This window comes from Lutra lutra, chromosome 2 (assembly GCF_902655055.1).
Source record: "Lutra lutra chromosome 2, mLutLut1.2, whole genome shotgun sequence".
Lineage (NCBI taxonomy): Eukaryota > Metazoa > Chordata > Mammalia > Carnivora > Mustelidae > Lutra > Lutra lutra.
Window position 1 is genome coordinate 137,870,689 of NC_062279.1, and position 27,222 is coordinate 137,897,910.

General features: G+C 35.2%; 1 protein-coding gene across 2 annotated transcripts in view; it reads right to left on the reverse strand.

Moving 5' to 3' along the window:
- The window catches only part of CLGN (calmegin), a 61,967-nt gene that overhangs the window by 12,306 nt on the left and 22,439 nt on the right, over positions 1-27,222 (reverse strand). For both annotated transcript variants that reach the window (XM_047718493.1, XM_047718492.1), the window contains exons 5-10: positions 23,154-23,295; positions 19,409-19,490; positions 17,772-17,964; positions 14,258-14,447; positions 1,224-1,337; positions 897-1,047 (exon numbers count right to left, since the gene is read on the reverse strand). In XM_047718493.1, the coding sequence (XP_047574449.1) occupies positions 897-1,047; positions 1,224-1,337; positions 14,258-14,447; positions 17,772-17,964; positions 19,409-19,490; positions 23,154-23,295 (872 nt within the window). The remainder of the gene's footprint in view (positions 1-896; positions 1,048-1,223; positions 1,338-14,257; positions 14,448-17,771; positions 17,965-19,408; positions 19,491-23,153; positions 23,296-27,222) is intronic.

Sequence of the window (27,222 nt, forward strand, 5' to 3'; positions counted from 1 at the left end):
AAATAAAAAAATTCGACAATATGATTACTCACTCACTCTTCCATCATATATGTCTATTCTGTACCAGGCACTACGCCAGATGCTAGGGACCGAGTGATGATCAACAGAGACATGGTTCCTCGATTAAATTTGAAGTAATGAGGGAGACAGACATTCAACAAAGAAGTTACCAAAGTACTGAGTCTATGATAAATGCTAAGAAGAAAAAGCTACAGTAAACAAATGGAATATGTAACTGCATCCCTATAATAAATATTAGAAAATGTTAAAGAATAATTAGATAAAGCTAGAGGGTTAAATGGATAACATAGAGATTTCTACCCCCAAATCTAGGTATACTCAAAAGATACCTAATTCATATTTTAAAAAATCCAAAGTTTAATAAAACCAGAAAAAAAGGAGCACATTAATTAAACACAGGCATCAATTACTAAAATGTACAATGTGAGGTCTCCTGCACAGAACTCATTTCTTATGTTTCATTCTAAAATAGAACTTGATTTCAGAGTAATCATCAACTACTAGGGAAAAATACAGTATGTAGTGATTGATCTTTAGTGCTTAATATTATCCCCCCAGAAAATTACATAAAGAATATTTTACTATTTTTTTTTTTTTAAGTAAACTCTATGCTCAATGCGGAGCTTACGCTTAGAATGCAGACATCAAAAGTCACATACTTTATGGACCAAGCCAGCCAGGTGCCCCAAGAATACTTTACTTTTTAAATATAAATTAGTTGGAGTCTATTTTCTTTGACTTCTTAAGATAGTTAATACATACTATCACAAATCAAATTTCTAAAAGTTAATATAACGTTATCAGTAACTAGATATATAATGGAAGTATCACAGCATTTTAAACCGTACTGTGGAATTGGAACAAGTGGTTTTTACCTGGTAGTTAGGATTATCTATCATCGGCGGTCTCCACACTCCTTTGTACTTGGGGTTATCTATCAGCGGAGGTGTCCACTCACCACACCCAATTCGACATGCTGGATTAGAAATACGAGGTGCCTCCCATTCTCCATCCATGTCTTCATTCCTTAGGAAATTAGAAAAAAAAATCAGCATAAAAGTTCCACAGATGAAAATGTGTATCTACACATTTACAGTGACCTCAAGTACAGCGACCTTGAGTCTCTGTCAGTCATATGAACTAGTAACAAAAAGCAAATAAGTAATGTATGAAATTAACATGTGAAGATGAAGAATGTTTACCAGTCATCTGGTTTTTCAGCATTAGGATCTGGAATAAATTTTGGTTCATCATCAAGCCAGCCATCAGGTTTAACAACACTTAAATCTTCTATTTGGGCAGGTTCACTTTCATCCCTGCAAAGACAGTATTTTGTGCCAAATATTAATTATTCAAAACGTTTAAAAATGCATATGTTACAAAATTCATAAGACACCAAAAGTCATTTCCTACCCTCTGTCTTTGGGCCTACTACCACCTCCATCTCTCATCTACCAAAATCTTCTGCTAACTTGTCACTTTCTTGTATATATTCCCTGGTGCGCTCCATGCATACACACACATTTGTATACATTCTTTTTTTTTTTTAACACAAATGATAGCATTCTATACAGAGTATGTTCAACAGTGCCTTTGTTCACTTTAACACTCATTCATTCATCAATAAACAGATACTGGAAGCCTACTATATGCCGAGACAGCTCTACAGGCTATTTCATGTATAATGAACAGTTATAGTACAGTTATAGTACAGTTGTACTTAACAACTTAAGTACAACTTAACAGTTGTAGTACAGTTTTCTAATTTGTGGATAAACCATTTATTTAACTCAACTACTGTTGAGGGACATTTAGTGTTTCCAAAAACGTACTATTACAAATAATGCTATAATGAATATCCTGGAATATATTAGGAATTAATACAAAATTAGCTTTCTGTCAGCTATATAAATTGAAAACATTTTTTCCAGTTTCTCATGTATTTTTTGATATAGTTATGATAGGTAGTTTTTTTTCCTGCCTTATTCAAATAATTTTATTTTCATATAGTTGAAATTTACTGATATATCTTTTATGATTCTCAATTTCATGTCATGTTTGAAAATGTCTTCATTACTTCAATATTATTTTTTGTCTCCATATTTAATTCTAGTAATTTTGTATTTTCATTTAAAAATAACACTTAGAAAACAAATTCTAGAGTACATAATTATAGTAAGTACTGAATAGAACTACTAATTTTAATTTTCATCTTTATAGAAAAGTTGAAATTTTAACCAAGAGTTTACATTATGATTTTTCAAACAAACCAAAGTAACAAAATAAACTCAAATAATCAACTATCTATATGTAAAGACTTGTACTTGCCTGACATCAATGTTACCCAGTCTATCTGAGCTCAGAGTAACTAGAGTTTAAAATTTAAGGGAATATTTCTTTTAGCAGTTTATAAAACAAATTCTAATATGTATCACCAATCAGAAGAGGCTATTATAAGCAGTTTCTCTCATTTAAAGGCAAACTTACTTCTCAGCCTTACTTGGATAAGATAGACAAACATGAAACAACATAAGAAAATCCACAAGGAGAGATGTTGTCCTGCCCTTTCTAAGTATGAATTCATGAAAGTTATATATTAATAAATGACAATTTTTTAAAAACCATACTGTTCTTCCTACGTTGTAAAAGCTGCTTCCCTATCATACTATTTGCTTGAAAGCAAAGACATTTTTATTACTAATCAGTATCTCTCTTTATCTATAAGAGAGTTAACAAGTAAATACTTTTGGTTGTCCAGTAATACCTACTCTATTTCTGAGTAGGTAGTAACCCCAACTTTTACAAACAAACAAGAACTTGAAGAAATAGGAGTAGACATTTTCCAAAATGAAGCAGAGAGAAAAAAATTGGTTTAAGAAATGAATTGATCCTCAGCGACCTGTGAAACAATATAAAGCAGTCTAACATACATTTACATGGTGTCCCAAGAAAAGAGATGGGAAGGCACATATATTCAAAGAAATAATGGCCAAATATTACCCAAATTCGATACAAACTATACAGCCACATCCCCAAAAGTCAAAAGCAAGGCAAACACACACACCCCCCCAAGGCACAGCAAAACCAAACTGCTGAAAATAGTAACAAAGAATCTTAAAAACAAACAGGAAAAAATTACATAGTAGGTAAAAAAGTAAAAGGATGAGAACAGAAACAATACAAGCCTCAAGACAACTCAAGAAATGATTGTTTTAAAATAATCATAAACCTATAATTCATAGGGAAAACATCCTTCAAAAATTAAGGTAAAGTAAATTTTCAGGGCACCTGGGTGGTTCAATGGGTTAAGAATCTGCCTTCAGCTCAGGTCATGATCTCAGGGTCCTGGGATGGAGGCTCGCATCGAGCTCTCTGCTCAGCAGGGAGCCTGCTTCCCCCTCTCTCTCTTGCCTGATGCTCTGCCTACTTGTGATCTCTCTCTCTCTGTCAAGTAAATAAATAAAATCTTTTAAAAAATAAATTTTCAGATAATTACAAGTTAAGAGGATTCTATGACAGCAGACATGTACAACAATATGTTAAGAGAAGTTTATCAGAAGAAGGAAAATAGGGGCACCTGGGTGGCTCAGTTGTTAAGCGTCTGCCTTCAGTGTGGGTCATGATCCCAGGGTCCTGGGATCGAGCCCCACATTGAGCCCCACATCGGGCTCCCTGCTCAGCAGGGAAGCTGCATGTCCCTTTCCTTCTGCCTGCCACTCCCCTTGATTATGCTCTTCCTCCTCTCTCTCTCTCTTTCTCTGTGTGTAAAATAAGTAAATAAAATCTTTAAACAAAAAAGGGAAAATAATAACAGATGAAAATCTTTAACTACACAAAAAAAGAGTGTCAGAAAAGTTAACTAAATAATAGAACTTTCTCCTAATAACTGTTAGATTAAAAGATGCTGACTGAAGAATAAATATGTGTGACCTTCATAGTATAGATAGAGGAATTAAATGTATGATAATAGCACAAAGGATGGAAGGAGGAAAATATAAGACCCTTTAAGATTAAAGTAGACATAAAGTAGTAAAATGAGAGTAGACTGAAATAAGTTAAGAGATGCCTATTGTAAACCCTAGAGCAACACTAAAACAATAAACCACAAAGGAAAAGGTAATATGTCAATAGGAAAGAAAAAATAAAAGACTAAAATAAAACAAGGGAACAAAAACTCCTGAAAGCAAACCCTGGCCCCTGATAAGGGCAGGGCAATTCCGCCTCCGGCAAAGACACTTGAGAATCACTACAACAGGCCCCTCCCCCAGAAGATCAACAAGAAACCCAGCAAGACCAACTTCACTCACCAAGGAGAACAGCAGAATTCTAGAGGAGGAGAAAGCAAATCTTATCTGGACAAAATGACAAGGCAGAAAAACTCACCACGAAAAAAAGAACAAGAGGCAGTACCAAAGGCTGGGGGACCTAATCAATATGGACATTGGTAATATGACAGATCTAGAGTTCAGAATGACGATTCTCAAGGTTCTAGCCGGACTCGAAAAAGGTATGGAAGATATTAGAGAAACGCTCTCCGGAGAGATAAAAGCCCTTTCTGGAGAAATAAAAGAACTAAAATCTAACCAAGTTGAAATAAAAAAAGCTGTTAATGAGGTGCAATAAAAAACGGAGGCTCTTACTGCCAGGATAAATGAGGCAGAAGAAAGAATTAGTGACATAGAAGACCAAATGACAGAGAATAAAGAAGCTGAGCAAAAGAGAGACAAACAAATACTGGACCACGAGAAGAGAATTCAAGACATAAGTGACACCATAAGATGACACAACATTAGAATAATTGGGATTCCAGAAGAAGAAGAAAGAGAGAGGGGAGCAGAAGGTATATGGGAGAGAATTATTGCATAGAATTTCCCCAGTATGGCAAAGGGAACAAACATCAAAATCCAGGAGATGCAGAGAACACCCCTCAAAATCAATAAAAATAGGTCCACACCCTGTCACCTGATAGTAAAATTTACAAGTCTTAGGGACAAAGAGAAAATCCTGAAAGCGGCCCAGGAAAAGAAGTCTGTAACATACAAGGATAAAAACATTAGATTGGCAGCAGACTTATCCAGAGAGACCTGGCAGGCCAGAAAGAGCTGGCATGATATATTCAGAGCACTAAACGAGAAAAACATGCAGCCAAGAATACTATATCCAGCTAGGCTTTCATTGAAAATAGAAGGAGAGATCAAAAGCTTCCAGGACAAACAAAAACTGAAAGAATTTGCAAACACCAAACCAGCTCTGCAGGAAATATTGAAAGGGATCCTTTAAGCAAAGAGAGACCCTAAAAATAGTAGATCAGAAAGAAACAGAGATAATATACAGTAACAGTCACCTTACAGGCAATACAATGGCACTAAATTCATATCTCTCGATAGTTACCTTGAATGTTAATGGGCTAAATGCCCCAATCAAAAGACACAGGGTATTAGAATGGATAAAAAAAAAAACAAAAACATCAATATGCTGCCTACAAGAAACTCATTTTAGACCTGAAGACACCTCCAGATTTAAAGTGAGAGGGTGGAAAACAATGTACCATGCTAATGGACATCAGAAGAAAGCTGGGGTGTCAATCCTTATATTAGATCAATTAGATTTTAAGCCAAAGACTATAATAAGAGATGAGGAAGGACACTATATCATACTCAAAGGGTCTGCCCAACAAGAAGACCTAACAATTTTAAATATCTATGCCCCTAACATGGGAGCAGCCAACTTTATAAACCAATTAATAACAAAATCAAAGAAATACATTGACAATAATACAATAATAGTAGGGAACTTTAACACTCTCCCCACTGAAATGCACAGATCATCTAAGCAAAAGGTCAACAAGGAAATAAAGGCCTTAAATGACACACTAGAACAGATGGACATCACAGATATATTCAGAACATTCCATCCCAAAACAACAGAATACACATTCTTCTCTAGTGCACATGGACATTCTCCAGAATAGACCACATCCTGGGTTATAAATCAGGTCTCAACCGGTATCAAAAGATTGGGATCATTCCCTGCATATTTTCAGACCACAATGCTCTGAAGCTAGAACTCAATCACAAGAGGAAATTTGGAAAGAACCCAAATACGTGGAGACTAAACAGCATCCTTCTAAAAAATGAATGGGTCAACCAGGAAATTAAAGAAGAATTGAAAAAAATTCATGGAAACAAATGATAATGAAAACACAATGGTTCAAAATCTTGGGACACAAAAAAGGCAGTCCTGAGAGGAAAATATATAGTGGTACAAGCCTTTCTCAAGAAACAAGAACGGTCTCAAATACACAACCTAACCCTACACCTAAAGGAGCTGGAGAAAGAACAACAAAGAAAGCCTAAACCTAGCAGGAGAAGAGAAATCATAAAGATCAGAGCAGAAATCAATGAAATAGAAACCAAAAAACAATAGAACAAATCAACGAAACTAGGAGCTGGTTCTTTGAAAGAATTAATAAGATTGACAAACCTCTGGCCAGACTTATCAAAAAGAAAAGATAAAGGACCCAAATAAATAAAATCATGAAAGAAAGAGGAGCGATCACAACCAACACCAAAGAAATACAAACAATTATAAGAACATACTATGAGCAACTCTATGCCAACAAATTTGACAATCTGGAAGAAATGGATACATTTCTAGAGACATATAAACTACCACAACTGAATCAGGAAGAAATAGAAAACCTGAACAGACCCATAACCAGTAAGGAGATAGAAACAGTCATCAAAAATCTCCAAACAAACAAAAGTCAGGGCCAGATGGCTTTCCAGGGGAATTCTACCAAACATTTAAAGAAGAATTAATTCCTATTCTCCTGAAACTGTTCCAAAAAATAGAAATGGAAGGAAAACTTCCAAACTCATTTTATGAGGCCAGTATCACCTTGATCCCAAAACCAGACAGGGATCCCATCAAAAAAAAGAATTACAGACCAATATCCTTGATGAACACAGATGCGAAAATTCTCACCAAAATACTGGCCAATAGGATCCAACAGTACATTAAAAGGATTATTCACCACGACCAAGTGGGATTTATTCCAGGGCTGCAAGGTTGGTTCAACATCCGCAAATCAATCAATGTGATACAACACATTAATAAAAGAGAGAACAAGAACCATATGATACTCTCAGTAGATGCTGAAAAAGCATTTGACAAAGTGCAGCATCCCTTCCTGATTAAAACTCTTCAAAGTGTAGGGATAGAGGGCACATACCTCAATATTATCAAAGCCATCTATGAAAAACCCACTGCAAATATCATTCTCAATGGAGAAAAACTGAAAGCTTTTCTGTTAAGGTCAGGAACATGGCAGGGATGTCCGTTATCACCACTGCTATTCAACATAGTACTAGAAGACTTAGCCTCAGCAATCAGACAACAAAAAGAAATTGAAGGCATCCAAATCGGCAAAGAAGTCAAACTATCACTCTTTGCAGATGATATGATACTATATGTGGAAAACCCAAAAGGCTCCACTCCAAAACTGCTAGAACTTGTACAGGAATTCAGTAAAGTGTCAGGATATAAAGTCGATGCACAGAAATCAGTTGCATTTCTTTACGCTAATAACAAGACAGAAGAAAGAGAAATTAAGGAGTCAATTCCATTTACAATTGCACCCAAAACCATAAGATACCTAGGAATAAACCTAACCAAAGAGACTAAGAATCTATACACAGAAAACTATAAAGTACTCATGAAAGAAATTGAGGAAGACACAAAGAAATGGAAAAATGTTCCATGCTCCTGGATTGGAAGAATAAATATTGTGAAAATGTCTACTCTACCTAAAGCAATCTACACATTTAATGCAATCCCTATCAAAATCCCATCCATTTTTTTCAAAGAAATAGAACAAATAATCCTAAAATTTCTATGGAACCAGAAAAGACCTCAAATAGCCAAAGGAATATTAAAAAAGAAAGCCTATTCAAGCTCTATTACAATGCTGTCATCATCAAGACAGTATAGTACTGGCACAAAAACAGACACATAGATCAATGGAACAGAATCGAGAGCCCAGAAATAGACTCTCAACTCCATGGTCAACTAATCTTCGACAAAGCAAGAAGCAAAGTCCAATGGAAAAAAGATAGCCTCTTCAACAAATGGTGTTGGGAAAATTGGACAGCCACATGCAGAAAAATGAAATTGGACTATTTCCTTACACCACAGATGAAAATAGACTCAAAATGGATGAAGGACCTCAATGTAAGAAAGGAATCCATCAAAATCCTTGAGGAGAACACAGGCAGCAACCTCTTTGACCTCAACCGCAGCAACTTCTTCCTAGGAACATCGCCAAAGGCAATAGAAGCAAGGGCAAAAATGAACTATTGGGATTTCATTAAGATAAAATCTTTGACACAGCAAAGGAAACAGTCGACAAAACCAAAAGACAACTGACAGAATGGGAGAAGATATTTGCAAATGACATATCAGATAAAGGGCTAGTATCCAAAATCTATAAAGGGCTTAGTAAACTCAACACCCAAAGAACAAATAATCCAATCAAGAAGTGGGCAGAGGACATGAACAGATATTTCTGCAAAGAAGACATCCAGAGGGCACATGAAAAAATGCTCCACATCACTCGGCATCAGGGAAATACAAATCAAAACCACAATGAGATACCACCTCACACCAGTCAGAATGGCTAAAATTAACAAGTCAAGAAATGACAGATGCAGGCGAGGATGCGGAGAGAGGGGAACCCTCCTACACTGTTGGTGGGAATGCAAGTTCGTGCAACCACTCTGGAAAACAGCATGGAGGTTCCTCAAAAAAACTGAAAATAGAGCTACCCTATGACCCAGCGATTGCACTACTGGGTATATATCCTAAAGATACAAACATAGTGCTCCAAAGGGGCACATGCACCTGAATGTTTATAGCAGCAACGTCCACAATAGCCAAACTATGGAAAGAACCTAGATGTCCATCAACAGATGAATGGATAAAGATGTGGTATAGATATACAATGGAATACTATGCAGCCATCAAAAGAAATGAAATCTTGCCATTTGCGACGACGTGGATGGAACTAGAGCGTATTATGCTTAGCGAAATAAGTCAATCGGAGAAAGACAACTATCATATGATCTCCCTGATATGAGGAAGTGGAGATGCAATGTGTGGGGTTTGGGGGGTAGGAAAAGAAAAAATGAAACAAGATGGGATCGGGAGGGAGACAAACCATAAAAGACTCAATCTCAAAAAACAGACTGAGGGTTGCTGGGGGGAGGGGGGACAGGAGAAGGTGGTGGGGATATGGACATTGGGGAGGGTATGTGCTATGATTTGTGCTGTGAAATGTGTAAACCTGGCAATTCACAGACCTGTACCCCTGGGGATAAAAATACATTATATGTTTATTTAAAAATTTAAAAATTAAAAAAATAAAATAAAACAAAATAACTCAATCTAAAAGAATTCAGGAAAAATATTTTCTAAAGTACAGAATATATGGGACAAACAGAAAACAAGTAGGAAGAAAACAAGTACAATTTATCCAACCATAATAATAATTACATTAAATGTAGATGGTTTAAAACACTCCACTTAAAAGATGACCACATACAGGTTGCCTATAAGAAAATCAATTTTAAAAATAAAGGCATATATAGGTGACAGGTAAATAATGGAAAATAATATTCAATGGAAACATGATTTAAAAGAAAGCAGGACTGTTGACTCAGTATGAGACTAAAGCAGATGTTAAGACAGAGTATTACAAGAGTTTATAAGGAAGGATATTATTCATTCCCCAAATTTCCTTCAAGAAACATATTGATCATGTAACCAGCAGCAGTAAATGTTCTTTCACCAAATTAAAAACAAAACAAAACAAACAAAAAACAACAAAAAAGAAGGACATTATTCTATAATAATAAAGCAGTTAGTTCCTCAAGAGGTCATGAAATACTGCAAATAGATGTAATAACAGATCTTCAAAATACATGAAGCAAAAATTAACAGAACTCAAAGGAGATACGGACAATTCCATCATTGTAGTTAGAGATTTTAATATTCTTCTCTCAGTGAGAGAACAGACTGAAAACCAATAAATATATAGACGCATTCAACCACACTGATGTAATTGAGATTTGTAAATTTTCTGACAATAGCATTAAAAGTTGGGAGTCAAAATGAAAATTATATCTGGGAAATCCCAAATAATTGCCACCAAAGCAACACATTTAAAAACACATGGATCAAAGAAAAAAAATCACTAATGAAATTAGAACACAACATGAACTGAATGTTCTTGTAAGTAACATATATTTGTGAAACATAGTCAAAGCAGTGTTTAGAGAAAATGTACAGCTACTTCTACCAGGAGAGATTTTCTAACTTAATAAGGCCAAAAAAAAAAAAAAAAAAAAAAAGCAGTAATTTGGTTCAAGGTAAGAAGAAGTAACAAAATCTTAAAAAGGTCAATAGAGGAGAAAAACTAAAACAAAAGCCAGTTCTTCTGAAAGATCAATAAAATTAATAAACTTCAGGGTGTCTGGGTTGCTCAGTGGGTTAAGGAGCTGCCTTCAGCTCAGATCATGATCCCCGGGTCCTAAGATAGAGCCCCGAATCCAGGGTCCCTGCTCAGCGGGGTGTCTGCTTCTCATTCACCCTCTGCTGGTCCTCCTGGTGCTCTCTCACTTGCTCTCCCACTCTCTCAAAGAAATAAATAAAATCTTAAAAAAAAATTTTTAATTGATAAACCTCTAGTTAGATACATTAAGAAAAAATGCAAATTACCATGTTAGAAATGAAAGAGGGTTCATCAGTACAGATCATTACAGACATGATGACAAGAGGTGTTGAAACAATTAGACATCCATATTTTTAAAAAGTAATCTTGTTTTAGATCTCACACTACATACAGTTAACTTAGAACAGAGTTTTAGTGACTTGTCTAGAAAAAAGTGCAAATCTTTGTGGCATTCATTTGGGCAAAGATTCCTTAGGTAAGACACTAAAGTCATGAATCATCAAAGACAAATATTGACAAACTGAACTTCACGAAAATTTAAAACTCTGTTCTCTATTAAGAAAATTAGGACCACCCTCAGAGTGAGAGGAAATATCTGCATGATGCGTACCTGTATTAATTGACTATTGCTGTATAAACACAAAATTTTGGGGGCGCCTGGGTGGCTCAGTGGGTTAAGCCGCTGCCTTCGGCTCAGGTCATGATCCCAGGTCCTGGGTTCGAGCCCCACGTCAGGCTTTCTGCTCAGCAGGGAGCCTGCTTCCTCCTCTCTCTCTGCCTGCCTCTCTGCCTACTTGTGATTTCTCTCTGTCAAATAAATAAATAAAATCTTAAAAAAAAAAAAAAACACAAAATTTTGGGGCTTAAAATAATGTTTATTACTGTGGTTTCTGAATCTGGGCACCCCTTCCTGCGTCCTCTGCTTAGGGTCTCTGGCAGGCTGGAATCAAGGAATGTGCCAGGACTGCAGTCATCTCGGACTGAGGCAGGCAGCTTCTGAAATAGGTTCTGATAATCCCTGCCTCCCAGTACTCATGCCCACATGTGCTCCCCTCTCCTTGAGTGTAGGTTGGACCTAAGAACATGCTACTAATGAACAGAAATTACTGATGTGATGTTACTTCCAAGACTGAGTTATAAAAGGCCACCTAATAGTTTCCTGAGGTGCCGTAACTACAAACTACAAAGTACCACAAGCTACAGCCTTAAAATGACAGAACTCCAAAGACCAGAAGTCAAAGTTCTGAGAGGGCTCAAGGCTCTGGGGGAGGATCCTTCTTTGCTTCTTCTTAGCTTCTAGTGATGCTGGCAATACTTGCCGTCCGCTGGCTCGGAGATGCATCACTTCAATTTCTGCCTTAGTTGTCACAGGGTGTTCTCCTTGTGCATATCTGTCCAATTGTCCCTCTTCTTCTAAGAACACCAGTCACATTGGATGTAGGGCCCATCCTAATTCAGTATGACCTCATCTTAATTATATCAGCAAAGATCCTAATTCCAAACAAACTCATAATCATAGGTTCTGAGTAGATATGGGTTTCTGGAGGACACTGTTAACCCAGTATGAACTGTGACTTCCATCTTCTCCACCCTCTCTCTTCCCTCACTTTTGCTTCCTTGAAGGGAGCTACTATATTGTGAGCTACACTATGGAGAGGGCTCGACTACAAGAAACCAAGGGAGGACACTTTGGCCAACATCCAGCAAGGAACTGAGTTTCTCTCTGTGGAGAGGTCTAGATTGCAAGGAACCAAGGGAGAACGACTCTGGTTAACATCCAGCAAGGAATTGAGGCTCTCAATCCAACGATGACAAGTCAGCCCCTCAACAAACAGAACGCTGCCAAAACACACTTGGTGGGGTTGAAACTGGATCCATTCCCAGTTAAGCCTTTTAGATGACCACAGTTTCAGCTGACATCTTAACTGTAGCCTGTGAGAAACCCAGAGCCAGAAGACCCAGCTAAGCTGTTCTCAGATTCCCGAATCACAGAAACTGTGAGATAATGCCTCAAGCTGCTAGGTTTTGGGATAATTTGTTACAGAGCAAAATGTAACTAGTACAATACCTGTATCCAGAATATAAAGAACTTCCATAACTCAATATAAAAAATGACCCAATTAAGACAAAAAAAATTGAAAAGATACTGGATCAAAGAAATGATATGAATGGCAAGTGAGTGAAAAGTGGCTCAACATGATTAGTTATCAGGAAAATGCAAACTAAAACTACATTAGATATCACTACAAACCTTTTAAAATAGCCAAAGAAAAACAATAATAAACAGATCAAAAGATCAAAAGGTACAAACTTCTAGCTATAAAATGAGTTAAGTCCTGGGGATGAAAGTACACCATATGACTACAGTTAATAATCCTGTATTGTGTATTTGAAAGTTGCTAAGAGAGTAGACCTTAAAATTTCCCATCACACACACGTGTGCAGACACACACACAAATTTGTACCTGTGTGGTAATGGATGTTAATTACTTAATGGCTCATCATTTTGGAATTTACACATATATCAAGCCATTATGTTGTACACCTAAACTGATACAATGTTATATGTCAATTACATCTCAGTAAAAAATAGGTAATACCAAATGCTGTATATGTATAAGATCTATAATTCTTACTTAATATTGGTGCGAATGCAAAATGGTATATCCTTTTGGAAAATTTTGACAGTTTCTTAGAAATTTAAACATATACTTACTGTATAATCCAACAATCCCTCTCCTAGGTATTTACCCAAGAAAAAGGGAAAATTATGTCACACAAAGCCCTGTCCACAAGTGTTTATAATGGCTTTATTCAAAATTGCCCCAAACAGGAAACAACCAAAACTTTCATCAATGTGTGACTGGATAAACAAATTATAATAAATCCCTAAAACAAAACTAACTACTGATATAAACACAAATATGGATGAAGTTCAAAACATTTCTTAGTATGGTGTATTATATTGATTGATTTTCAATATTAGACTAACCTTGCAGTCCACCTGGTTACACATATTGTCCTTCTTATATTTGCTGGATTCTAATTGCATGTTTTCTATAAGATTTATCAAAGTATAATTTTCATATGGACTAGTCCATTTATTTTAGACATATAGTTCTATGTGCACAAACACTAAACATATGGCTATTTTAAGCCGAGTAATCATTAACTGAAAAGACTAACTATATAAAATACACACAAACATATATGATAAAGATTAAACCAGAATTAAAGTGTTGATGCTTTAGAGTCATGGAATTCCACCCCCCTACACACACACAACACACAGCATTGGAAACAAACAAACAAAATACTGAAAAAGGTAAGAAAATTAAAAATTAATTAAAATGAAAATTAAGATACTTAAAAAGCAAGGATTTACGAAATCTATTTTGGTTTTCTTTGGAGGGGAAGGGCAAAGAGAGAGGGAGAGACAGAATCTAATGCAGGACCCATGCCCAGGGCAGAGCTGGACGGGGAGCTCAATCTCACAACCCTGAGATCATGACCTGAGCCAAAATCTAGATTCAGATGCTTAACTGACTGAGCTACCCAAGTACTCCTACAAAATCTATTTTAGGAAAGTATTTCACCCAAAATAGTCAAAATAAGTAATTTTAATGTTTAAAAGAGAATGCTTTACTGGTTGTAAACTTCACTTATATGGAATATCTCATTACCGAATTACACCAACTAATCTTTGCTACTGAATTCTTTACTTACCAGTCTTCTGGTTTGACAGCAGAAGGATCAGGGATTTTAGCTCTTTCATCCCATTCATCAGGCTTTTTATCACTGGGATCTTCAATTTCTTTGGGAGGATTGATAGGAGGAACCACATCTTCTAGTAGGCTTCCTTGGTTTACAACTATTTGATCAATTAATACTTCAAATGTGTCATCTGGATTCATCACTAAAGACCAATTTAAATATATTACACTTATCATAATGACTGACATTTTAAAGATAATCTTCTAAATAAGAAAACCACCCTATATTTCATGCGTAAATTTTTTTCTCAAGCAGAAATTGAGGAATTACAATGCATTAAAAATCAAAATATGCTAAGATCACTAGGTAGAATGTTTTCTAAAACCAAAGATAAAATTTTGTCTTAAGTAAAATAAGTTAATGAAAAGCTCCATTACTTCTCAAATAAAGGATATCCAATAGCTTGCTCAGTTTGGGACCCTCACAACCAGTCAGCTTCACTGTTTTATAATTACAGAATGCATTCCAATCTTCTTCAGTATTTCAAATAACTTTTTTGAAACTATCTCAAACTTCAAAATTTGTAAATGTACTACTAAGAACTTCTCATGAACCACTTGAGAGTAAGTTACTGACCTCACGCACATCATCCCTGTATGTTTTAATGTCTGTTTCCTACAAACGAGGACATTCTCCTATATAAACCCCAATCTAGTCACCAAAATCAGGAAATTCACACTGATACATGACTACCACTTCCTAGAAAATTTTAAAGTTCACCGGCACTTCAAATTCAATGATTCATACATTGTAGTGTAAAATATCTTAAGGTTGATTGAAAATATACAAGTTTAAACTTAGGTCTGTTTGGAGGTGAATTCCAGCTCTCTAAAAGTTCCCAAGCCAAAAGTTTTGTAATGAACCTCCTCTTCCATTGTAATGACAAAATAAAAGTTCTCGCCTCCTTCTGTAAACTTGGGGGGGTCACTGGGTAAACCGTATGTCTTTGGAAAGAATGGTAGATGAAAATAGATGCCTAACATTTGCTTTCAATAAGCTAGGGAAGTAGGAACTGTCAACAAATGTTGGGATCATCCTGACTTAGTAAGTGGGCTACCACTTTCTGAAGAAATGGTTCTGAAGCCAAAACAATCTCCAGAGGTTCCAGTCACAACAGTACCAAGTTACTTATAGCAAAATCAAAAACTACAATCTATACGCAAATTCAAATAATGCAAACACCATTTTCTCCCTTCTCTCTCTCTCTCTCTTTTTTAATTTGACAGACAGAGATCACAAGTAGGCAGAGAGGCAGGAAGAGAGATGAGGAGGAAGTAGGCTCCCTGTGGAGCAGAGAGCCCGATGTGGGGCTTGATCCCAGGACCCTGGGATCACGACCTGAGTCGGCAGAGGCTTAACCCACTGAGCCACCCAGGTGCCCCATCTCTCCTCTTTTCCTCCAATATTTCTTCCTCTATTACAGCTGAGACTATAAAACTGTATTACCACGCAAAGGAAAAAGTCAAGATTTAGGCAGAGCTAAGAGTAAGATCTTAAATGTAAAAAAGTACTAGATTCTTCCTGATTCAAAAAAGGTATTTCTCAATAAAAATCTTGAAAACAATGTGCTGAATAAATTTTGCAACTGAAATTTTTAGAAATTACAGTTAAAACAAAAAAGCATGTGACAAATACTCATATGTGGAAAAATATCTTTGTCTAAAACTATACTAAATATTTAAAATGAATTTACAGTAACAGGCCTTGGATTATAAAGCATTTTAAGGTACACTATATGGTTCTTAGAACAACTACAAAATGATGCTGTAAAAATACAACAGTAGTGCAGAAAAGTTTTTAAAAAGTCACTCAATAATCCTAGTATGACAAAGTTTTTGTGTGTAGTAGTAAGAACACAAACGTTTATGAGTCAGACTTGAAATTCAATTCTAGTTACTTTTATTTCCTAGAGCAAGTTGCTTAACCTAAGTTAAGGTAAAATAAAGAGAAACTGCTCACCTCACATGATGGTTCTAAACAAACTATCAAGCACAGAGTACAGTAGGTCCCTGGCGACTAATGAAAATTAGTTCTTTTTTTCTAGTCTTTCTATTTGCATAATTTGTCTAATGGCCCCCATGATGATGCACCTCCAATCTGAATCTCATTTTCTTTTGATAATTTTTTAAAAGATTTTATTTTGTTTATTTGAGAGAGAAACAGTGAGGGAGAGCATGAGCAAGGAGAAGGTCAGAGGGAGAAGCAGACTCCCTGCGGAGCTGGGAGCCCAATGCGGAACTCGATCCTGGTACTCTGGGATCACCACCTGAGTTGAAGGTGGTCGCTCAACCAACTGAGCCACCCAGGCACCCTTCTTTTGACAATTTAATATTATAAACATTTCCCCCTATGGCTAAACACTTCCAGAGTTACCATTTTTGTGTTGTATACAACATTCCTACTGTAACATTCAGGTTGCTTTAAATTTACAGTGTATTTTTACACATAGCTCTTTTTCTTCTGGATTATTTTCTTTGGATAATCCTTGAAAATGGCATTGTGGTTTCAAAACACATAAACTTATGGTCTTTGGTAATATTACACCAAGAGGCTTTTCACCAAGTTTGTACAAAGTCTAATGAAATTCATTTGCCCTGTTCTAGTTGTAATTTCTCATTATCTCTACAGATTATGTTCCCCAAAACATCCAGATCTATTTTCCAATTTGAAAAAAAGCTCTTTATTATCATCAATGCTCACATTAAAAATAAAACTGGTCACTGCCCTAGCAGACAAAATGAATGTTTCTGCAGCCACAGTCTTTGGAAAGGAAACTGAAATACCTTAGTACTCGAGAGAATTGTCCTGTCGGGTTCTGACACGTTGTGATTTTAAATAATCACGGACACATCAAAGTGCCATAACCGTACATACTTGGGAAGGGGAGAAACAATCCCTTGTAATGTTCCTCCCACTCAATGTCTACAGAAACACCCATGTTCTAAATTAAAGCTAAATATGTTAATACAATGGTTGCTCAAGACCTCATCTTTCAAAGCGTAAGTGTGTGCCACAGCCACCATGAGGTCGAGTCTAACAATAATCACAACTGCCTGTAAAGTCCAAGCTTCTGAGCTTGCCATCAAGGACTCCTTCCTCTTTAATCTTATTTCCCAGTCTCCTGTTCTACAGCACCACTAATGTCAGAGCACCTAAAATACCCTCCTCTTCTCCTATTTTCCATGTTCTATCTACACTTCAAGACTAGTTAATATACAATCTCCTTTACTGAGTTTTCTCTGAGTCTCCAAACTGGGAGGAATGTTCCCTTTGAACTCTTACCTCATCTGCACCTCGAATATAGCACTTACTTTCCACCTGCACTACATGCATGAAAATTAGCCTGAAAAGATAAGCTCCTTACGGGGAGGTAGGATCCATGTTTGTTTCTCCCAAAGCACCTGCCATGAAAATATCAGAAGTCAGGAAATATTTCTGAATTAATGAATCAATTAAAAGGATATACCAAGGGTATAAAGATGAGTCTTCCTGTCTGTAAAGAACTTTTTAAGGTCTACATCTGGAGGTTTGGCATGTTTCTCTTCAAAAACTCCAGTTTTAGGATGTTTATGTCTGAAGATAAAATGAAGTTTATAATCTTCTCCACATTTATCTGGTCCAAACATAATGGTATAGGATGTTTTATCATAAAAGTTTTCCTTCAAAGAGAGATGTGTTGGGATTAGTCCAGAATCAGAGTATTTAATGAATTTTTCTATTCTATCCAGTTGGGTAGAGGTTATAAAAATGTATTAAATGCTAAATCACCAAAGAATTATTTGACACACTTGACAATAAAGGATGCAGAAAAAAGACAATTTTTCTCTCAAAAAGATTTTTAAAAAATGCATGCTACTCTCTTCCTGAAGATGTAGGAGAGAAGCTGAAAACACCTTACCAACATCATAATAAACTTTGATTACTTTATATAAATCTGTACTATTAATATTTTGTTAAGAAACTTAAGCACAGAGAAAAGCATACTCATGACTTTAAGACTACAATGATTACTCATTACTATTATTCAAGAGGACACCAGAAAATGACCTTCCTGAGCACAGAGCGAAGAGAGATTCAGACACAAACACAGACATAGAGACATGCTCCCTGTTTTTCTACTAGTAATTTGTCTTTATTTGGCATTGCCTATTAGCTAAAAGCATGGGATCTGTTGTCAGATCCCGGGGTTCAAATACTACCACTGCCCTTAAACAGCTGTATGTGGCCCTGAGTAAATTTCTTAGCCTTGGTGTAGTCCTGTTTTGCTACCTTTCAAATATGGAAATAATAATAGTACCTACTTTACAAGGTTTCTCTGAGGATTAGCTAAATTAATCAGATTACATGCTTAGCAAAATACCTAGCATTTAAGTTTATTATGTCATTATACCTTTGAGTGATGGTCACCTTACAATACCCAAAACAAGAGCTCTAACATACACTACCAATGGGCTCCCCTTTAACTAATTCTAAGAATAACAACACAAATCCTTTAATCCACATCTCACAGCCTTTGCACAGAGTCTAACAAATATGTCACTGAGGTCTCATTTATCTTCTGTTATATGCAGAAGCCCTGACACAGCCCAGGCAGGAGAATGCTACAGGTGTTTCCAACCTGATACACTTACTTCTTTCTCAAAACATTTTTAACCACATTATTTCTGGTGGACTCCCAATTCCTGAACTGGCCCACCTTTTTTATTTAGTTCTTTGGCGATTTTGTTTTACTTTTCTTGTTTGTTTGTTTGTTTTGCTTTGCTCTGTTATTTTACTTCTCCGAACAAACTTATGATTGTTAATTTGTAAAGAAAGTAACTCTGAGCTGATCTTTCAATGACATTTATAAGCACCATGTTATTTTTTACGTATAGACATGGCAAACTTTATTATGTTGCTAAAGATTATAAAACTGATACCATCAAGTAACACAGCTGTGTATGAAATTTGAAGGCACACTCTGAAAGCTATACACACTTAGGCTGGTTAAAGATTGTTAAGGTTCTTTTTGATTTTAGTTGAAAATAAAAATTTCAGTTTTCTTATTTACTCCTTTAAAATATTAACTTTAATAAGGTTTTCTTAAACATTAAAATATCATACCAGATTCAAATCATCAGTGTCTGCTAGGAGTTTAATGTATGCACCTCCACAATCAATACCATCTTGAAAATTTACTTCATATCTAAATGAAGGGAAAAAGAATCATACTGCTGATAAATTAAAAAAAATTACTAATTGCTCTTTAAAATTGAATGTATTACTCTCAGTTCATTTAAACACAAATGTTTTACATCACCAAAAGCTCTTATAAAGCATATCCACGAAATACAGGGAATAAGCAGAAATGCTTTGTCTAGGCACATCCTTAAAACATGCAAAGTAGAATGATTATAATCAACTATAGAAAAGCCAACCAGCTTGTTGAAATAAGTTTTCCCATCAAAACTTGCTGAATTAAGGATAAGATACTTTAAAAAAAAAAAAAAAGATAAGATACTTTAAAACTATAATAGGAAACTTCAAATTCAGATAAAGCATACACTATACATATTTCTTTATAAACTAAAAAATGAAGATTATGAGGACCATAGCTACAGGAACAGATTTCTAAGAAATTGCTGATAGACCTTAGATATATCAAGTTCATTAATTTGTACTTTAATTCAACTATATCTAAACCATATTAAATAACTGGTACATTTAATTAAATACCTCCAGCAAAGAGATTTTATAATCTCAGTCAATAACGTGAAGTATCTCAGACCTTAACAGCCAGGAAATACAGAAAAACAACTGAAGGCATGAACTGATATGAGAGCTTTTTCATGGATTTGCAACACTATGTAATTTTCAGCAGAAGATTTTCTTGTTGTTTTGTTTTTATAAAGGAAATTGTATTGTTTAGGCAATAGATATAGACATATCGAGCAGTATTTAGGAGAAATTCTTGGTAAATTATTGATTACATATGAAATAATCAATGAAATAGCCCTTAGAGTGAAAAACAGTAAAAATCAAAATGGTTGTGATTCAGTTTCATGAATTAAAAGAAATGAAAACGAGAGAAGTAACAGGAACCAGTGATCATTTTAAGAAAGGACTGCAGTTTAAAATTTTTCTAAAAAAAAAAAAAAACTTCAGTGATAACAAAGGTAAAAACAACAACAAAAAAAGCATACAAAACTCTGACAGTTTGAACCCAATTAGTGTATATATTTTACACTGAAGAGAACAAAGGAAATACAGTAAAATGTGATTTTTCTGTAGTGATTGTCTGAGTTGCCAGACTATGATGATCTTTCCTCCTAATTTCTACTCTGCTTGGTTTCTCAAGAAGCATACAACGAGGTTTACCAGCATGTGCTTTGGAGCCAGAGAGACCTGAGATTTATTCTTGATTCTGCCACTACTCTAGTGACACCAAGTCAAATTATTCAAGCTCCAGGACCTCAAAGGGTCATGATGCTTAAATAATACCATGCACAGCAAGGGACAGATGTCCAAAATGTTAGCTTCTGTTATGATCAAAAGAAAGGGTTTGGTTTTTTTTTTTTTTTTCATTTTTTAAATAAAGGACAGTTCGTATTCCTCAAAGCCTTGTCACTATTTTTATTTTAAGCACTAGCCAACAAAGAAATGTTTTCTTACGGAACATGTTTTTATAGACTGCAATGTAAAAGAAATGGTATACAGTATGAATTAAAGATAAATATTAATTATTTTAGGTAAAATAAAATAAAAAGATAGTTTTATTTTAGGTGATCAATGGACAAAGGGTTCTGTGAAAAGTAAGATCTGAAAAAAAATGATGTAAATTGTCCCTATAAATATGAACATAGCTTTGTGGTTATAATATGCCTAGACCTAATCATTATGTCTATTTCTCCCATTGCAAACGTGCAGAGTTTTCAAATCATTAAGTTGTGCCTAACGTAAACAACTCATAGTGGATTAGAGATCACTGAATGTGTGTCTCATAACCCAACTGCTGCTCTTCCTTAGTCACAGGTAAGAGGAGGACATGGAAGATACTTAGCAACCTTATTTCCTGAGAGGATCATTTCCCACACTCTCCTATGAAGCAGTAATTATTGTTGGGTGGGGGGAAATTCTGTGGTGAAATATGTCTGGAAGACACAGTACTGAAGTCAGAAACGGGTTTTTGCATGTAGAACTTCTTTCTCCGAGTCTAAATGGGCAAGCAAATATGCTTCCTTATGTCTACAGTAAGTACATGCTTCATTTCTAAAACTTGTATGACCACAAAATGCATATTAACATGTACACCATTTGGGAAAAGCAACTTGAGAGTAAATTTATATTGTGAATCCATTGTATTTATAGTACTTAATATAAAATTTATTTATCCCATTTCATTGTTGCAATATTAAGAGAAGACATTTACTCTCCTTTGAGTTGTTTTAAGCATATCAAAGCATATCAAAGACTGCTATTCAATTCTTCTTGGCTTTCCTTTTCTTTTTTTCAGGACGTAATTTCCAATTACTTAATAATTCTTCAAGACTTATTATCCAATCTTTGCTTCTATCTTTTGCTTACTTGCCTAGTAGTGATTTATACCTTCTAAACCAGTAGATTTTATTCATTTTACTCTGAAAATACACTTTCTATTATTTTTCTTTGCTCTATCATTTAAGCCACAAAGGGTCAAAATAGAAAGTGATATTATATTCAACTAAGTTTCAACAGAAAAATAGGATTACTTTCAAACTTTCAAGAAAAAAGAAAAGCCAAATCCTGAATCACAACAAATACTATCAAGCTCAAATATTAGTGCCAATAAGTACTTGTAAAAATATTTTTAATTTGTAAATAGTTATATATTCCTTGACATTATTTAAAATTTTAAATTTATTGACATAACAGTGCAACTAAGCCAAAGCAACACAAGTGAAAAATGAAGACAAATACACCAAATGCCATATTTTTAAAAATTTCTAAAACACAAAATGACACTGTAGTTATCCTATGTAGGAACATATTTAACATGGTAACAAAAAAAACTGAAGTGGTTCTAGAGTGATATACTTTACAGTTAATATTTCTTTATGTTGTCATTAACTTTGGACAGCCAAATCTTCTAACAGAAGGGAGAAAATGATATTTATGCATTTCCTTTTCTTTGATTTAATTTGAATTTTATCAGGCTTTTAAGTGTACTTGTACACATCTATTTTGCTTTATATCCATTTTATGTAGGTGAATCTTGAAAAATTTCTACCTGATTTTATGATGGTATACCTGTAAGCAATATCATACTAAAACTAGTTTATGGCACGTTGTGTGGGAGGGAAGGGAAGGACTGTCTGTGTAAACATGTGCCTCTGAAACTAATAATACACTATATGTTAATTAAATTGAATTTAAATTTTAAGAAATTAAAAAATAAAAGGTGGAAAGACACTGATCTATATATGCATACCCTTTTTAAAATATGTTTGTTTCCTTTAAATCTTATAACTGGTTTAACAGCGACATTTATGGTTCCATTCTGAATACACAGATGTTAATATCCTCAGAGCAAGGAATTTTAAGAAAAGAGTTAAAATAAAAATGGTGATTTCAGTATGTATTCTACACTCTATGGTGGCAGAATCTTTTTATATTACTATATATATATAGTTTTTAAATCAACCTGGCTTTCCCTCAAAACCTCAGAGTATCTGTGTGTATAAATGCATTATGTATTTAAGTAAGTGAAACCAAAAAGGAAATCTGGATTTTTATGCCCATTTTATACCCATTATAGCTATATTCAGAAGCCAAATCATACAAAACTAACACAAATTTCAGAAAAAGTACTGAAAAACGTAGTAAAACTTACTGAACAATCAAGGGTTTATCAGCAAAAATGAAGGGTTTTGCTAATACAGCAGCTATTGCATGATGCTTTGCTCTAGATTTCAGTACCAGACCTCTGTCACCGGGCACTCGGTTCTCTTTCAATTCTTCTATTTCCCATCTTCCTAAAATATAAAGCAAAGCAATTAAACTAAAACCCAAAACAGTGACTTGCAGATTATTTACCAGCATTGACCCATAAGATTTTTTCAAAAAGGCTGATTTGGGAAAAATAAAACAAAATTTTAAATCAATGCACAGAAATCAGTTGCATTTCTATACACCAACAATGAGACAGAAGAGAGAGAAATTAAGGAGTCGATCCCATTTACAACTCCAATCAAAACCATAAGATATGAGGAATAAACCTAACCAAAGATACAACAGATCTGTATTCGGAAAACTAGAACACCCATGAGAGAAACTGATGAAGACACAAAGAAATGGAAAAACATTCCATGCTCTTGGGCTGGAAGAACAAATACTGTGAAAATGTCTATGCTACCTAGAGCAATCTATACATTCAATGCAATTCCTGTCAAAATACCACCAACTTTTTCACAGAGCTGGGACAAAGAATCCTAAAATTTGTATGGAACCACAAAAGACCCAGAATAGCCAAAGGAATGTTAAGAAAGAAAACCAGAGTTGGAAGCATTACAATTCCGGACTTCAAGTTCTATTACAAAGCTGTAATCAAGATAGTATGGTACTGGCACAAACACAGACATATAGATCAGTAGAACGGAATAGAGAACCCAGAAATGGACCCTCAACTCTACAGTCAATGAATATTGGACAAAACAAGAAAGAATATCCAATGGAATACAAGACAGTCTCTTCAACAAATGGTGTTGGGAAACTTGGACAGCCACATGCAGAAGAATGAAATTGGGCCATTTCCTTACACCACACACAAAAATAGACTCAAAATGGATGATACCTAAATATGAGGCAGGAATCCATTAAAATCCTAGAGGAGAACACAAGTTCTGTGACCTCAGCCACAGCAACTTCTTGCTAGACACGTCTCCAAAGGGAAGACAAAGGCAAAAATGAACTATTGGGGGACTTCATCAAGATAAAATCTTTGTCACAGAAAAAGAAACAGTTGACAAAACCAAAAGACAACTGACAGAATGGGAGGAGATATTTCCAAATGACATATCATATAAAGGGCTAGTATCCAAAATCTATAAAGAATTTGTCAAACTCAACACCCAAAGAACAAATCATCCAATCAAGAAATGGGCAGAAGACATGAATAGACATTTCACCAAAGAAGACATCCAAATGGCCAACAGACAAGAAAAAATGCCCCACATCATTTGGCATTTGGGAAATACAAATCCAAATCACAATGAGATATCACTTCACACCAGTCAGAATGGCTAAAATTAATAAGTCAGGAAGTGACAGATGTTGGTGAGAATGGGGAGAAAGGGGAACCTTTTACACTGTTGGTGGGAATGCAAGCTGGTGCAGCCACTGTGGAAAACAGTATGGAGGTTCCTCAAAAAGTTGAAAATAGAGCTACCCTGTGAGCCAGCAATTGCACTACTGGGTATTTACCCTAAAGATACAAATGTAGTGATCTGAAGGGGCACGTGCACTCCAATGTTTATAGCAGCAATGTCCACAATAGCCAAACTATGGAAAGAGCCCAGATGTCCATCAACAGATGAATGGATAAAGAAGATGTATGTATGCACACACACAATGGACTTCTACTCAGCCACCAAAACAAAACAAAAAAACTTGCCATTTGCAATGACATGGATGGAACTAGAGGATATTATGCTAAGCAAAAGAAGTCAGAGAAAGACAACTATATGATTTCACTCATATGTAGAATTGAAGAAACAAGGCAGAGGATCATAGGGGAAGAGAGGAAAAAATGAAACAAGACAAAACAGGAGAGGGAGACAAACTATAAGAGACTCCTAATCATCGGAAACAAACTGAGGGTTGCTGGAGGGGTTGGGGGTAGAAGGATAGGATAACTGGCTGAAGGACATTGGGGAGGGTATGTGTTGTAATAAGCACTGGGTATTATATAAGACTGATGAATCATAGGCCAATACCCCTGAAACAAATAATATTATACATTAATTAACTGAATTTAAATTTAAAAAACATTGATTTGGGAAAATAAAACAAAATTTTAAAATAAGGAATAATATCTGTAACTGTATGCATGCCTGATCTTTTTTTCTCCTATCCAAGAATGGTTTCATTTTCTCAGCTAAAATTATACTTCTCTGACTTTTTAATCAATGAGATTACAAAATGTGGTTTGTTGCACGGATGTATCAACACTGTATTTTAAAAATGAGATATTTTAAAATTACATGAGATAAAGAGCATCCTTAACACAAAAGAAACAGTTTGCATCAGTCAATTTACTTTTATTTTTTATTTTTTTAAAGACTTTATTTATTTATTTGACAGACAGAGATCACAGGTAGGCAGAGAGGCAGGCAGAGAGGAGGAAGGGAAGCAGGCTCCCCGAGGCGGAGGCTTTTAACCACTGAGCCACCCAGGCACCCCCAGTCAATTTGCTTTTAAATATATGGTACTCATAAGCTACTTTCCTTACTTTGCAAAAGTTGTGGGGATTTAGGGGCACCTGGCTGGCTGAGTTGGGAGAGCATGTGACTTTTGATCTTGGGGTCATAAGTTTGAGGCCTACATTGGGTATAGAAATTACTTAAATAAAATAATAAAAAATAAATTTTAAAAAGTTATCATGGGGATTTAAATTTTATTTTGAAAACTATATGCCTAATGAACATAAATTAAGGTCACCCTTCTCAGGCTAGGCCAATTAGCCCTCAGAACTTTCCACCAAAAATGCACCCAGCAATGGATAAGCACTAAGCTCTAATATGGCAAAGTTGAGTTAGCTCCTCTCTGGGCTGGGGTTTTCCATGTTTAAGATCAGAAAACTCCTGAAATTAGATTATGGACTACAAATGTTATAAAGTTAGAAGGGCTACCTGTAGCCCAAAAGTTGTGTGTTGGATTCTTCTTTCTTCTTTTTAGAATAGAGAATAAGCAACTCATATTAATTTGCATAAAATATTCTAGTTTTGAGAATTATAGGTATCGCCTATTCTAGTGAACTCACATTAGCAAAAACTGTTTTCTAGTATCATACCAACTTGAAATACTTATTAACAAGCACTTATGAATCACTAATGCTCTTCATATTACTTTTTTTCCTTCTAAAAAAAAAAGAAAAACAAAACCAATAGTGCAAGAACCTGAACAGTCATGAACCACGGAGAAGTATTTTTTGGTCTATCATTGTGCAGAATTTATTGCACTTTATAAAATTCATTTTTAAAGGCTCACAGGTTTCTATTCCTTGTTCTTTCCCTAATTTGGTTATACCATACTTCTCTAAAAAACATGAATTCATTTGATATTTCTTCTCTCACGCTGATGATAAATTGTATTATCACTACTATCCATGGTTTCACCAAAATAAAAGGCTTCTTTTAAGAAATAACTTTATCTTTAGGATTTTCCGGATATTTATTGTAAAGAATTTTTTAAACTTGTCCCTTTTTCCCTTGCAATTATGCACATGTATTAATCAGCTATGAAAAAGGTACCATCTAGCACTTTAATTTTAGAAAACTTGTGACAGGGAAATTATTGCTCAATGACAAGAAGTTTTTTCCGAATACCAAATAAACAACTTTCATTTAGCCAAATTCTAGACAATATTAGTGAATATAAATTCTGGGGTAAATAAAAGTTTTTTAAGATTTTGTTTATTTATTTTAGAGAGAGACAGAGAGAGAGCACACTCTGGGGGTGGGGGGCAGTGGCAGAGGAGGGCAGAGACTCCCAAGCCCCCATCCATGCTGACAGCAGAGCCATCTCACGACACTGAGATCTCCACCTGAGTGGAAACCAAGAGTCAGATGCTTAACCAGGTGCCCCAATTCTGGTGTAAATAACATTTTGAAAGGATTTCACATGGTTTTATATCGTGAAAGCTGGTCTTTTAAATAATTAGTATTTATTCAATATATATACCT